Source organism: Arvicola amphibius, chromosome 4, assembly GCF_903992535.2.
Source record: "Arvicola amphibius chromosome 4, mArvAmp1.2, whole genome shotgun sequence".
Taxonomy (NCBI): domain Eukaryota; kingdom Metazoa; phylum Chordata; class Mammalia; order Rodentia; family Cricetidae; genus Arvicola; species Arvicola amphibius.
In genome coordinates, this window is record NC_052050.1 from 6,073,691 (window position 1) to 6,088,649 (window position 14,959).

At 53.2% G+C, this 14,959-nt stretch overlaps 1 protein-coding gene across 4 annotated transcripts in view; it reads right to left on the bottom strand.

Moving 5' to 3' along the window:
* Nucleotides 1-14,792, bottom strand: part of Llgl2 (LLGL scribble cell polarity complex component 2) — a 34,920-nt gene extending 20,128 nt beyond the window's left edge. For 2 of the 4 annotated variants that reach the window (XM_038325818.1, XM_038325821.1), the window contains exons 1-2: nt 14,640-14,792; nt 3,597-3,701 (exon numbers count right to left, since the gene is read on the bottom strand). In XM_038325818.1, the coding sequence (XP_038181746.1) occupies nt 3,597-3,671 (75 nt within the window). In that variant the 5' untranslated portion in view covers nt 3,672-3,701; nt 14,640-14,792. Of the gene's footprint in view, nt 1-3,596; nt 3,702-5,863; nt 5,984-14,049; nt 14,303-14,639 lie in introns of those variants that run through there. The other 2 variants (XM_038325819.1, XM_038325820.1) reach the window with 2 other exon arrangements.
* Between the last annotated feature and the right edge of the window lie 167 nt (nt 14,793-14,959).

Genomic DNA, 14,959 nt, shown 5'->3' on the forward strand with positions numbered 1-14,959 from the left:
AGAGGCTGTTCTGAGTACCCAGTTGGTGGGACACACGATCCCTAACTCCAGTTCCAGGGGATGTGGTGCTCTCTTCTGATTTCTAGAGGTACCAGGCCTGTGTGTGGTACCCATCCATACATGCAGGCAAAACACACATACACAGGCACACACACACAAATCTAAATAAATAAACAAACAAACAAATAAATAAATACAAGGCAATTACTCTCACTTAGCACAAGGGTACTGTGGCAACGCCCACTTCACAGAAGAGGAAACTGAGGAACAGATAGGCAAAGTATCAGCAGTCACACGGTGAGAGCTGAACCAGAACCAAGGCCCAGACTGTTTGGTTCCAAATCCCTGCCCCAACCACTGTAACACACAGCCCCTTCTCTGATTATGGTAACAACTCCTGCCCAAGTACAAGCACAGTGCTTGTGGCCCTAGGGCAATGTCCCTGCTTCTTGTGAGGCATCTTGTTGACACCGGTATGAAGGAGGAGTTTGGCAGGAAGAGGCTGGAAGGAAAAAGCCCAGAACTGGTTTAGAAGCTGGTATCTGTAAGCTGTCGGGGGCCAGGCTTGCGATGGTGCCACTCACTGTTCCATAGCTGCACACCAACTCAGCCCTCAGGGCGGGGCTCTCAGAAGTGGTGACCACAGCTCCTGGGTAGACACAAACCCTAACCTACATGTGGGGGGTTCCTGTGTCTAATCTACACAAGCAACACACATGCCACTTAAGGTCCAGCTTGATACACCAGTCTGCAGGAACCCCCTCATCTGAGGGGCCCCGGGATCCTCAAATTCAGCAACACCTGCAGATCCAGGCCACATGATTCAGTATCCGTTAGCCATGCACCCATGTGCACAGCCCTTTAGAGTACACTGGATCTGTTTAGTTCTCACCCAACCTATGGACTAGCTTCTAAAATCATACCCATTCCAGAGATCTGCTGCCTGCCATGGCCACATACTGAGTGCATGGCAGGTGCTAGAGTCTATACTCACTGTTGGACCAGATGCTTCATCATCAAGAGAGGTCACTGCTTTCCCTTCTATCCTAATCAAGATGGTCAGAGTGACTGGGCATGGTAGGGTGTACCCTGAGCCTTTAATCTCAGCATTTGGGAAGCAGAGGCGGGCAGATTTCTGAGTTCAAGGCCACCCTGGTCTACACAGCAAGCTTCAGACTAGCCAGAGCTACAGGAGACCCTTTTTCAAAGACAAAAACAAACAAAAGAGGCCAGGTAGAATATTTCTCTCAATGGGCCCCTCCCTGCTCCTGGCAGGGCCCACGGTCCTTCTTCTTCTGCCTTTCTCTCCTCTTACATCTCTTACCAGGTCTCAGAAACCAGGATCCCCTAAATGAATTCCCGACCAAGAGCAACTGCAATCCCCAGGTGACAACTGACATTTGTATTGTTACAACTGGGCAGAGGCACGAGACTGGCATCTAATCAGAACCAGGGTGCTGCTAACTGCAGTGCCCAGGACAGTCCTCTCAGCACAGCCCATCCCAGACGTCACCGCTGTGGAGGGTGAGACACCCTGCTCAGGCCGTCCTCTCAACTCAGGGAACGATAAACCTGAATCGTCTTCTCTAAACTGTCACTGGGACACTGACTGCCACGATCAGAATCTATCTAGGCTCCGACGGTACAGCTTTCTCCTGGGCCATGGGGAGGGGCTGCCACGGGTATGACTCTTGAGTCTCAAATCCTCCAGAATCTGACCTTACCTTCCAATCCTACCCTGCTAGATTCACCACACTCTCAGAAACACAAGGTCCTGGTGTATCCAGGCCTTCCCTCCTGTTTACCCATCAGCCCCTCTCCTCCAAGATTGAAGGGCAAAAGGCCTTACCAATTCAAGTCTTATAGACCCAGGCCTTGGTCTACATATAGAGTAGGTTAGGGTTGACTAGTAAGAGGTCGAGGAATTCCAGGCCACCCCCACGTCCCATGAGGCCACATTATTTGGAGACCACCAGTGGGGCACACTAGAGGCAGGTGTAAGACTCCTTCACCCCAGCCCCACCCCAGCCTCACCCATAGCACAGAGGAACTTGAGGCCTAGGTTTATCCCTTTGCTGAGCCAGTCTGTCTGGTTTCTGCTAGAATTGGCCTCCTTTTCCCAGTGAGAGATCCTAGCATCACCAAGGACAACAGTGGCACCTGGGGGTCACTTGGGCCAGCTGATGATACTGACTGGTTCTAAGACTCACACCCAGCACCCAGGAGTAAAGGTGTCACCCTGTTCCCAACACCTGCACCAGATGATGGCCTGTGGCTTAAAAGCTAGCCAGGGAAAGAAGCAATCACTGGGGAGGCCTGATTCTAGGGGCGGGTATTATGAAAAACTCCAAGGAGACATCTCCCACGGGGCTGGGAAACAGCGGGTGAGCTGGACCCTGACATGAAACTTTCTGGACACAGATCTAGGAGGCACAGGACGATAAACAAGACACAGCAGCTAAGTTTACTGGGTCACACAAAGCTCTCCTACTCCCAGTGATGTCTGTACACAAGCCCACTGCATAGGACACACATTTTCCCAGTTCTTAAGTGGCAGAGGTGGCTTTGGACCTGGGTGGGTCAACTTCTTCACTACTCAAATGAACAAATAACTCAAGACAACACAGAAAGGAGGAGTCTGCATTTACTCCTTCCTTTCAGGGTGAGGGGATTCCAAACCTAACAACAAAAGGCATGTTTCCTGGCTGGGGGGGGCAGCTCAGTTGAAGGCTTGCTTACTATTATAAAGGTTTGGGCTCAATCCTCAATACCACTTAAAGAAGAAAAAAAGAAGAAGGTCAGAATTCCACCTCTAGATGTGTCCTGTCCTGGAGGTTCAGACCCCGACCTACAATCTACGTAGGATGAAGATCAAAGCAGAGGGCGAAGGCTAATTGCCCCAGGCAGCTCCAGATTGCTGGATGGCAGGAGCTAGGAGCTAATGAACCACGCCACCACAGTCCTCTTTATGGGCCTGTGCGGGCCTAGCAGGCCAGCAAAGCTCCTGGCCCTTCAGATGTCAACTCTGGCCCCCTGCTGCCCGTGCTGGTCCCCAGGCTGGACTCTGTGTCCAGCTTGCAGGGAAAGCTTTTGTTTCCTTTGGGGCAGTATCAATAGGAAGAAGACACCAGCATGGTCCTCAGCCCCAGGGGCTGTAACATCATAAGGATGTTATTATGTCAGGTCTCAAGGTGCTTTCATCTTTTCTGTCCCTCAGCGCCCTGCACAACCCTGTGACAAAGCACGCGGGGCTGATCGTTTTTTGTGCCCATTATAAGTAGAAAGGCAGAGACTTGATGGAGTGACTTGCAGAGTGAGACAGCCAGGGAGAGACCTGGGACAAGGAATTCCAAATCACAGAAAAATGTCATTCCTAGACAGGGTGGTAACACATGCCGTTTCGATCCCAGCACTCAGAGAGAGGCAGAGGCAGCTGGAACTCTGTGAGTTCCAGGTCAGCCAGAGCTATAGATACAGTGAGCCCTGTCTCACAAACAATGTACCTAGGAAAGCTGTCTACTCCTGCTTGGACACCGCTGTGGGGTCTTTCCGGTAGTGAGGACTCGAGAGCACCCCTGCTCTCCCTCACCCCTCACCTTGTTAAACTGGAACAGATCCCGCTTTAACCTTTCCCGGGCAGGGTCGTGTCCCGTTCTCAGAAACCGCCTCATCTTCTTCAGTTTGCAGCGTCCACCAGAGACCTGCAGAAACAAAGGTGCCCGTGAGCCCAGGCCCAGAGTCATCCCTGCCAGGCAGCCTCCAGTTGCTCTTCCCAAACCCAGCTTCACCTGCAGTTTCCAGTGCTCCCTTCCCTGTGTGGGCCCAGAACAGGAAGTCAGTGAGACCCTGGTTCCTGGAGGCCTGGGCCTGTCCTTCCCTGGCTGATGTTCTAATGCCACCAGATACCATAATGGGAGCAGGAGAAGCTGGGAGAGGAAGCCGTTTAGCCTGGCTTTATAGGAACACGGACACGGAGGGCCAGCAAGCCGTAAGGTTAATTAGCTTAATTGTTAACCTGTTTTCTGAAAAACCATAAAATTCCAGAAAGGGAAACTTTGCAAGGTTGGTGGAGGTAAGGCAGTCCTGTGGAACTCCTTGGTCAGAGCCCTAGTGGGACAAGCTAGGGAGGGACCTGGGGGCAGTTTCTACAGGACCACCCAGGTTGGGGTGGGGTCAGCACACCTGAGCCAGCCCTTCAGGGAGCCTATCAAAGGACTCTCATTAAGCCCAGCCGCTAGTGCAGGGGACCCAGGTCTGGCTCCATGAAGCTACTGGGGTCCCCAGGTCAATCCTAGCTTCACCCCACTGCTGATCCCTAGCCGCAGCTCCCTGGGTTCCCTGTGTACCTACAAAGGCTCGTTTTCAGGTGTGCATGGTGGCACATGTGTAACCTAGGCAACCGGGAAGACAGAGGACCAAAAGTTTGAAACCAGTGAGGGGTACAAAATGAGTCCCTATTTCCTGCCACTCCCTAAAGAGGCTCCTTTTCCCAAGGGCTGCAGTAGAGCCCAAATCAAGAGAAGACACCTGTACCTAATAAAGAAACCAGATCAAGGTCCCCCAAACCACCCACCTACCATAGGAAGCGCTCCCAGCCCAAGGGGAAACTATTTTTGACTCCTTGGGGGAGGGGACACAAGCAGCTAACTGAGACTTCCAGCTTCCAGTAGCAGCAGCTCCCGCTGACCAAAGGACACTCAGGCCCGTCCCTAGGAACACAGGGGCACAGGTCCATTACAGGCCTGGCTTCCTTCATTCCACTCTAGATTAATAAAGAAAACAAACACAGCCAGCACCCTTCAGCGAGGAGCCCACTGTGGGTAGGGACAGACAGAGAGACAGACCAGCAAAGCATGCTAAGTGTTTACCCTGAGGCAGAGTGGGACACCAGCATCAACCAGGGGTGGGGGGTGCTTCCTATCTAAGCCCGGCTGGGGGCGGGGTGGACATAGTTCAGTGGTGGAGTACTGGTCTGGTGTACAAGGCCCTTAATCTTAGGCTCTGCAATCAATCAGTCAAATGGCCGGAACTTTCCTCATGAAAGGACCCTGTGGATTTAAGACTGGGGGTCCCAGTGGCTGGGGGCAACTCCCCACCGCCTCCACGGGTGGGTGGGTAGCTAGGACTTGCCACACTGGGAGGGGTCACATCACGTTGAGGTTGTGGAAGAACTGTGCTGGCCAACATCCCCTGCAAATGATCCGCAGGGCAGTTAGTTCACTTCCAAACCAAACGCCAGGGACCAGTCCCGGGGGGAACTGTCACCCTCTGGGGACAACCAAAAAGCCATTATTTGCAGTGGGGGATGGGGGTGGAGATTAGAGATTCCACATGGTAGGGAAGCCAAACCACTCTAGGAGGTTGGGAAAATCTGGGTGCCCACTTCATCTGAAGCTCCACAAGTCAGGGAACAAGCATGGGGCATCAAAGTCCTGGGGACTCCAGGGGCTGGAAGTGAAAACAGGCCCCCGACTGCAGCCGTCCCCGCCTCCGAACAGACAGCTGAGCTGGCTAGCTGAACATTCCAGCCATGGGGGAGGGTGGCACAAGCTCATAAATCTGCAGCTCCGGCTCCTGGGGTGCAGGCTCTCCCCTCCCCAGTCGGGGTCACTGGGTCAGAAGGCACAGGAAGCTGGGAGTGACTCTCTGGGAAAGAGACCTACAAACTCCAGGGAAGGGACAAGAGAGACCAGCCATCTGTGCTAAGGACCCCCACAGGAGCTCAAAGGCAGAAGGTGGCAGGAGAGAGGAGAGACGCCCCTCTTGGTCAGGAGGGCAGAACACTCCGCAGCAGCCACCAACCCCAGTGCCCCTTTAAGCACTGCTGCCCACCAGGGACCGTTCCAGACTCCCCAGAATGTACCTGTTGATAGTTTTAAATATTTTTTTGTTCAAGTTGTCTCTGCTCACTGTTGAAACATCAGGTCACAGAGGAAAACTCCAGATAACCTCAGGAATATGTGGGTGCAGGTCGGGAGTACCTCCTACCCTCTGTTGTTTGTGATGGCAGAGTAAACACTACCGTCTGCTCAGGCGGAAGCCACCTGAGAGGGTAAGCGGAACAACCACCTGACAGAGGAAGCCAGGCCACAGACTAAGCAACTCACCCAAGGTCACCACTGCATAGGAAGTGGCAGAACTCAGCTCTGACCAAGGGTGACTAACCCCAGAATCGAAGGGCTTATAAAGGAGTGGATGAGGGACAGTCATTACAGGAGCGGGGATGCCTAATTATACGCCCGCAGTTAAAAGGCAGGGGCACGCGCGCATACTCCCACAGGCCATGAACTCAAAGCTAACCAAGCAGTTTGGAACCGGATACCTGGCCACTGCTTTCAGAGCTGGTAAAAACTAGACTGGCAGGACTCAGCGACCTTGCAGGGGACCTGCTGCTCATCCTCCAGGACCCCAGTGGCCTAAGAGGGACCTAGGAGCTGGAACCAAGGGGGGGGGGGGGTAGCGGACAATGTAACTGCCCCAAGGCAAGGCATGAAAACACACTACCCCTTCTTAGAGGAGAGGTTTAGGCCTGGCTAGACTCAGCTCAGGAAGCCCCCACCTCCTCCCACCCCAGGCCATTTACTGGAGATAAGCAAGCTCTCTGGAGCAGCCAAGGAAGTCAGGCAGGGGCTGTGACCTGATACCGGGCAGATCCCGCCTGCCTAGCCTACTCCTGGGAAATGGGAGGGGGTAAAAGGAAGAATAGGGGTGCATACCTACAGTCCCCAAGCCCGGTGACTCCTGGGCAGACAAGCTATGAGGGAGGCAATCTGGAAGGAGAGGAGAGCCAAAGGCTGAGTCTGTGGTACAGTGTCTGGCACCCAGCAAGCCCTGTGCTGGGTCCTAGGATGCTTCAGTGATGGGGGGTGGGGATGGGAAGCAGCAAATTCTTTAGAATCTTTAGTTCAGGGCTACGGCGAAAACAAAGTGCCCAGGGGTTGCAGGAGGGGGAGCCTGGCAGAGTGTCTTTGGTCAGTGTCAACAAGGTCACCATGCTCTACGGGGGACGCTATCTTGGATGCCCCCATACAAACCCTCACTGCTCAGATGCCCCTTACCTCCTCAGGCTGAAACTGGTGGCTCCCTACCGTTCCCTTCTGGCTTTTCTCCTCAAACCTTGGCCTGCGGAGCAGAAGGCCTGAAGCATTTACTGATTTAACCCTGTTGACAGCCTGGGGAAGGCCCACCTGGGGAAGCAGCTGCCTCTCACTGATTCAACAGTGTGGCCCCTTTCCCCTGTTGAATCCTGCCTGCATGGAGTGGATATTCCTTACCTGCTGACGGACTGGCTGGTTGGCTGAAAGACTGGAGGAGTCAATACCCCTCCTCAGGACCTCAGTGGAAGGAAGTGAGGGCCACACAGGTAGGGGCAGGGCTAAGGGTCAGACGGTCAGGCAGGTGGAAGGAGCATAGTGCCTCAGGCCAGAACAAGAGCGCATTCCAGGAGCACTGGGGCAAGTCTAGGCTGAGATCATAGAGACCGGCACAGCGCGGCACAGCATAGCACAGATGACACACCGGAAAGATGAAAGGGACAGCCAGAGGCAGGGCCTCAGGGACGTCACCTGTCCCACCACTCCACGTGCCCTCTCCTCTTTGATTCTTTTTTTTCTGTACAGCCCTGGCTATCCTGGAACTCACCGAGATAGATACGCCTGCCTCTGCCTCCTGAAGAACCTTCCCGCCCCCTTTAGCAGCAGGATTCAAATAGCATTCCTCACCTGAGCTGACCCTGATCCTGTCTGCAAAGCTAGGCTGGGGCATAGCTTGGCTAGGGAGGACCTGACCTCCAAGGCCCAAGTGAAAAAGCTGGGTGTGGAGGTGTGTGCTTGTAATCTCAGCACACAGGCAGAGGAAGGAGGATCTAACTGACTTGGCGGGTTCCAGGTCAGTGAAGGATCCTGCCTCCAAAAACAAGGTGGAAAGTACCTGTGCAATGACATCTGAAGGTGACCCCCGCACACGCCCCCCATACATGTGCACGTCACATGTACCCACTCACATGCATGAACATGCACATACACCTAAAAATAATAAAATGATTACTTAGAATCACATGGGTGGGCTACCTATCCAGCTCCAGGGTTAGTAAGCTATAAGGAGAATGAGAAGCAACCTTAAATGACAAGGGACAAGGGACAGGACAAGGACTCAACCCTGCAGCAGAAGTCTATTTACTGAGAAAGGAGTAGCATACTGGGTTTTGAAACAAGGTAGAATCTACTGGAAATAATAAGACACACAGGTACGTGATGAAAAGGTTATGACATTTATGTTAGGTTTGTCTTCAGGGTACATAGGAGGATCAAAGGGGAAGAGATGTGTCCCCTGAGTGTGTGTGTGTGTGTGAGAGAGAGTGTGTGTGTGTGTGTGTGTGTCTGTCTGTCTGTCTCCATCTTGCAGGTGCTCGGAGAACACAGGATTCCTGTTTAGCCAGGTTGACCTCAGTTGATGGGACACCCCATTACAGACCCATATAGACACAAAGCCTAGAGCACACAATCGTCAGCTGGGAGGAAACCAGATGCTAACGAGGAACTGAGGCGGTCACTCGAGTGACCACATGGCTATTTGAGGTCAGGCTTCTATAGGAAAATGGCTCCTCTGCCCCCTAACTTCTAAAGATGAATCCGTCTCCATTTCTAACCCTGCTGGTCACACCCCCTGTTCAGAACCAGACCGGTCTCTGGGCCATCCCCCTACTTGGCTCCTACAGGGGCAGCACTCAAGACTCGGGGGTGGCCATGTGAGCCATGCGGACCATTATCCACACAAGTCACTGCCCTGTGTGTGGAACGAGCCCGAGAGCGACCTGCAGGCAGTGGTTTGATCATTTCCTTTCCTTCCTACTACTAGCTCCCACAGCCCCTTGTCAGCAGAACATTCTGGGCCCCCAATTAGATCTAAAGCACCTGTCTGGAAAAAAAGACTTGAAGAAAGACCACACAGCTCACACCCTGTCTTCCTCTCCTATTTTCAGCCACCCCACGGGGCTACGCACTGACCTTTCCATCTTTCCGTGTCTCAAGACCCTAACGGAGAGAGCAGTGGAAGTGTGCAGAGTGACCGCAGGGGTGGCCTTGTCTCAGGTTCGGATCTGGCCGCGCCTGGGTAGGACATGGGGATCTCCAAGTCGTATATCTCCTATGGGGTGCCTGGGCTAATGTGTCCCCATGGAAACAACATGTGGCCCAGCAGAGTCCATCTGTCCTGTTGGAGCCTCACCCAAAATCCCTCGAGCTCTTCAGGAGCACCCTGTGGAATCCAAGCTTTCCTCACCTGTCCCCCGTGCTTGGGTTTCCCACAACACGTCACTGATCAAGGGACTGGCCCCCTCCCTTCCCCAACATCCTGTGTGAGGCCAGTGTGTGTGGCTTTGGCCTCCTGCTTGGCGGATGTGAGACGCCCATGCACCTCCCACTGACAGAGTGTAGGGCGGGGCGCTAAGGTACCGGGGCAGCTGCTTTTCTGTCTGTGCCAACTCAGATGTCCATGGCTACTCTGCAAGGACTGGTGTTGCTTGGGAAACTCAATCTCCCAAAGGCCCCAGGCAAGCCTGACTGACCAGCAAACCCTGAATAAGGAATAATTTCCATGTAGATAAAACCTAGGAGCCCACGGGACAGAGGCTGTTGTCAGGTCACAACAGGAGAGCGTGAGCTAGCTGAGGCTAGCCGTCCCCAAGCCTCTCCCTAGCCTTAGTTCATTCGTTCCTCCAATTACTGACACAATCGCCGTGTCAAGTTCAAACAGTCCCAATCCGTCCAAGTCACAATCCGGCTGACTCCAGAATCCTCTATGCCCTTTCGGTTCCTTCTCCAGGATACAGGGGCTAAGCTAAGAGGTTAGCTTGGGCTTGGCCTCCAATTCCTGGTCCCACAACACAGAGAGAGGAACCCAGGATCCCCTGAGGGTTCTATCCAGTGTCCTTGAAAGCCTCTCCGACATCCCCACATGAGGCTCCCCCGGTAAAGTGTACAAAAAGCACTCTGGGAGGCAGACAGTTGACTGGGTTACCCAGCCCCAGGCCAGCCTTATCCTAGGACCTCCTATCAGCCCCTAAATGTGAAGAGAATGGCTGTCCCAGCAGTTACAGGGGGAGAGTACAATGGGAGTTTCATCCCCAGGGCCACACAGCATTTGAGGCACTCAGATTTTATTTTCAGAACTTCCCTGTCTCCTCAAGTCTTTAACTCAAATGTCCCCCTCTTGTCAAGGCCAACCTTGCAAAGCCGCAGACAGCTCTACCCGCCAAGGGACATCCCAACCCCTTCTTTGGTTCTTTCTATTCTACAGCTCATACTACCTGCTAATGCTGTTTATTTTATGTCATTCGCGATCTCCAGCTCTTTGAAAGAAAGAAAATTCCAAGACAGGACCAAGAAACAATGAGAACTTATTGTTAAATCAATGATTAAGCAGTCAGTCCGGAGATTAGCGAGGCAAGGTCTTCCCTAGTCATTGCCCTTAAGAATGCTGAGGTGGCCTGGCAGTGGTGACGCACACCTGTAATCCCAGCAGAGGCAGGTGAATCTCAGTGAGCTCAGGGCCAGCCTGATCTACAAATCGAGTTCCAGAACAGACAAGACTGTTACCCAGAGAAACCCTGACTTGAAAAACAAACAAAAGAAAAGAAAAAAGAATGCTGAGATGGAGTTTACAGGGCCCTCAGAGAACTTTCCTCTTCTGTCCTCAAGACCCAGGCAAAGGCCACATGGGTGTCATATGTGACATCCTCTAAGGATACCTGTGCAGACCCTGCCACAGATTGTGGCTTCAGGATACCAACTCCTTGGTGAGGAATATCCCAGAATAATATTATATAAAATAATAGTATTATTTTTCCTGGGAGCACCAAGTCAAGGCCCTCAAGAGAGGGCTCCGGTCTCTTGCTGGATTCCTAAAGGGTAGAGTCAGACACCTCTCAGTTTCCCTGTCCCCACGCCCAAAGGAGCCTCTCCTAACTCAAGAATTCATCATCACGGTTCCTGGGAAGGGCAACTGACTCCTCACAGGACCAGCTTCCTGAGGCACGCCAGACAGAGAAAGCCATCTCAAAGGGAGTTGGGCACAGCTAGGGAGGGTTTCCCTGGAATCTCTAGGAAGCCAAGTCTGGGGAGGCCACGTAGTACAGGTGGTACTGATGGGCAGGGCAGCGCCCATCTCCTGCTCTGAATCCTGCCTGGGCAGAGGAAAACAAAAGTTGTCGAGCAGACCTGGCATGCCCGGCCCAGGAGGAGCGAGATAGCAGTATCACTGGGAGATAAGAGCCCCCCCTCCCCAGCCCGAGTGCATCTAGCTGCCAATGCTGCTCCAAGGAGCCACCTTGGAGATAGCGTCAGTTTTTCCAGCCTCCAGTGGTACCCAACTCGGGTGTCTCAACAGCTGTTCCTGGGTGTCTTAGAAAACCAAGAAGCTCAGTCTCCCCTCAAGGCCCCAGAGGTTTTGCCAGACCCATCCAGGAGAGCAAAGGGCCACAGGCTGATTCCAAATCTTCCAGTGCCCTGCTCTGCCTTTTCTCCCAGAGCAGGCAGGGGCGGGGAGAAAGAGGGCAGGAAGGGCACCTTCCCTTCAAGCGTCTTGAGGATACATGGAGCAGTGTAGGAATGTTCTCACTCCCCTGCCCGCCCCCCACAGGGTGTAGTGGATAGGAGACACCTGGGCGGAAACATATCTCGGGTTCTACACTCAGAAGACAGACTCAGAGCCACAGACACACGAACACACGTGCATGTGCACATTCACGGACAGGGAGAGTGTCTTGCCCATCAGCCCTGGCTTTCCCAGAAGAATAAGGGAATTTTTAAGGACCAGAGAAAGGAGGATGTCAGGCTACAAAAGGTCAACGCCCTCTCCCCTCTGACACCTGTCCTTATGATAAAATTCTGACCTTTAGCTTCAGTGACCAAAAGCCTACATGGGGCTAGCTGGTGCTTTTTTCTTTTTCTTTTTGTTTTTAAATCCTTCTAGGAAAGTTAACAGATTCTGGTGGGGGGATACCTGCTAGGTACGAGGTCATCTGATCTCGTGTTTATGTGTTCTCAGCAACCGCTAGGAAACTCAGGCTCAGTGTGGTTAAGTGACAGACCTAAGGCTATTCGGCAAGAGCTGGAAGACAGGATTCAGAGCCATCTGATGTTGGGGAACAAGGTTACTGTGTTTTTTTGGAAAGGGTCTTAGGGCTGGAGAGATGGCTCAGCAGTTAGCATTTTCCAGGACTCCGTTCCATTCCTAGCACCCACGCCTGGCAGCTCATCAACTACTGGTAGCTCTGATGTCATCTGGTCTCCTCATTGCACCGGTGGCTGCGGCACAAGCCTTTAATCCCAGCACTTGAGAGGCAGAGGCCAGTTCAAGGCCAGCCTGGTCTACAGAGACTTCCAGGATAGCCAAGGTTATACAGCAAAATTCTGTCCCGAAAAGCCAATAAATAAATAAATAAATAAATGAACGAATGAATGAATAAACAAACAAACAAACAAATCCCAGCACTTGGGAGACAGAGGCAGTTCTACAGACGGGGTTCCAGGACAGCCAGGGCTACACAATGAAACTCTGTCTTGAAAAAACAAAAATAAAATAAAATCAAGAGGCTGGTCTTGTAGCCCCATTTGCCCTCCAGTTTGTAGCAATTTTCCTGCCTGTCTCAGGAGAGCCGGGATGCAGGGGTAAGCTGCCCATCCAGCTCCTTGACTGTTCTTCAAATGAACATGAGCCTTCCTTTCTTTTTTCTTTTTGATACTGTTGTTCATTGAATATTATTTTATGGCCAGCAAGATAGCTCAGCAGGTAAAGGCACCTGCCAACAAGCCTGATGATCGGAGTTCAATCCTTAGGACCTGCATGGTGGAAGGAGAGAACTCCCATAAGTTGTCCTATGACCTACATACACACACACACATACACACACACACACACACACACACACACACGACAACACATGCATGCCCAAACATATACACATGCACACATACAAATAAAATTTAAATGTAATAAGAGACTAAATTTGTTTTGCTTGTTTTGTTTTTCAAGACAGTTTCTCTGTGTAGCCCTGGCTGTCCTGGAACTTGTTCTATAGACCAGGCTGGCCTCGAACTCAGAGATTCACCTGCCTCTGCCTCCCAAGTGCTAGGATTAAAGGATCTCAAGCCATGCCTGGCTTGAGACTAAATATTTTGATATAATTAAAATTATCCCAATCTATATCTAAAGAGGAGCCGTCATTGCCTCAAGGAAGAGTAGAGATGCAGAATGTTCCTAGGACCTGGAAATGCTCTCCAGGGACTGGCCCAAGCTGATCAGAGAACAGAAAGCTTGCTTTGAGTCCTGTCAAATGTTCTGCGTGCAGATAACTTAAAACTTCCGAACTCAGTTGGGTGGTGGTGGTGCACGCCTTTAAGCACTCGGTAGGCAGAGGCAAGCGGATCCCTGTGAGTTCAAGGCCAGCCTGTTCCACAGAGCGAGTGCCAGGACAGCTAGGGCTACACAGAGAAACCCTGTCTCGAAAAACCAAAAATCAATCAAGCAAACAAACAAACAAACCTACCGGTCTTGTATAGTAGAAACATCTCTCCATCCTCCCGCCTCTCTGTGCACTAGCTTACACGGACCCAGGGGATCTTTTCCCAGACTCCTCTAACTTTGCTTTCTCTTAGGCAGGCCACAGTTTTTCGGCCGTACAGCGCAGCTCGTTTCTTCCCACAAACATTTCCTTGTTACCCTGACACACCCATTCTCTCCCGGCTCAGAACGGCCTCAAACAGTCTCAAGAGCCAGCACCGACGTAAGGGTACCCAAGGGAAGGGACTCGGTATCTAAGCCCCGCCCTCCTTACCGGAAGCTCACCTGTTTCAGGTGAAAACCTTTAAGAGCTACACCGCGGTTACCCCAGTTACGGCCACGTCGCACAACTAAGGCCCAGTGTGTCCACCAACTGTCCAAACACAGTGGAAGCACAGCACACTTTCTTTGACAAGAATTTTCCACTCCTCGCCAAGTCCCACAGTGCAACCCCCAGCCATCAGTGTGTAAAAGTCTGGGTCGCCATACCGTCGCCTAAAGGTGTCCAAAGCCGCCCCGAGCGTAGAAGTGGCCCCCTTTCTACGAGAGAACCAAGTCCCACCCGGGAACTTCCTGCGTCGGAGGATTAGGAGGCACAAAGGGCGGGCAGGGAGAGAGCCCAGATGGCAGAGGTAAGGGCTAAGCCGCCAAGGTAACACGCTCCAGACGCCACTGGCGGACGCCGGGTCACGGAAGCCGTGTCGCCCGGCTCTGCGTCCAGGCGCCTCGCACGAGGCTCCGGAACTGGGTCTCCGCTCACCGTGTCCCCTTGCACCCAGCCAGGCCAGACACCTGTTCCCTGCTCCCGAAAGCCAATAGGATTGTGCAAACCCGAGTCCCAAGTTTGGTAATCCGTGTGGCGAAACAGGAAGACAAGTTCTCAGAGCCACTTTCTACAGGTGTCTTTCTCCGGGACGAGCCAAACGTCGGAGATCTTGGCGAGCAAGGAAGGCAGACCTGGGCGCTGCTTTCTCTGACCCGCCCGGGGAAGCCCAGGGGACTCGGATCCCCTCGCGCCGAGCCGCGCCGCCCCGAATGGTCCGCGCCCTCGAAGACCGTGTAAAGCCAGGTAGGCTCACCTGCAATCGCCGGCCGGGCCCTGCCCGAGGCCTCGGCGTTCCTCGGCGCCCGTCACCCGCCGCTCCGGTTCCCCGCGCCGGCCCACGGGCTGCAGGGCGGCCGTCTCCTTCCTGCTCACCTCCGGCGCTGCTAGCGGGGGGGCGGAGCCGCCACGATTTACATACATGGCAAGCCTGCCGAGCTTGTGCCCCGCCCCTGGACCCGCCCCCTGGGCGGAGCCAATGAGGCGGGGGCGCAGCCTGCGAGCCCTCGAGGGCGGGGGCCGCGCTCTGGCCAATTGGGGCCCCAGGAGCGCAGGGCGGGGTAGCAGCGAGGAGAC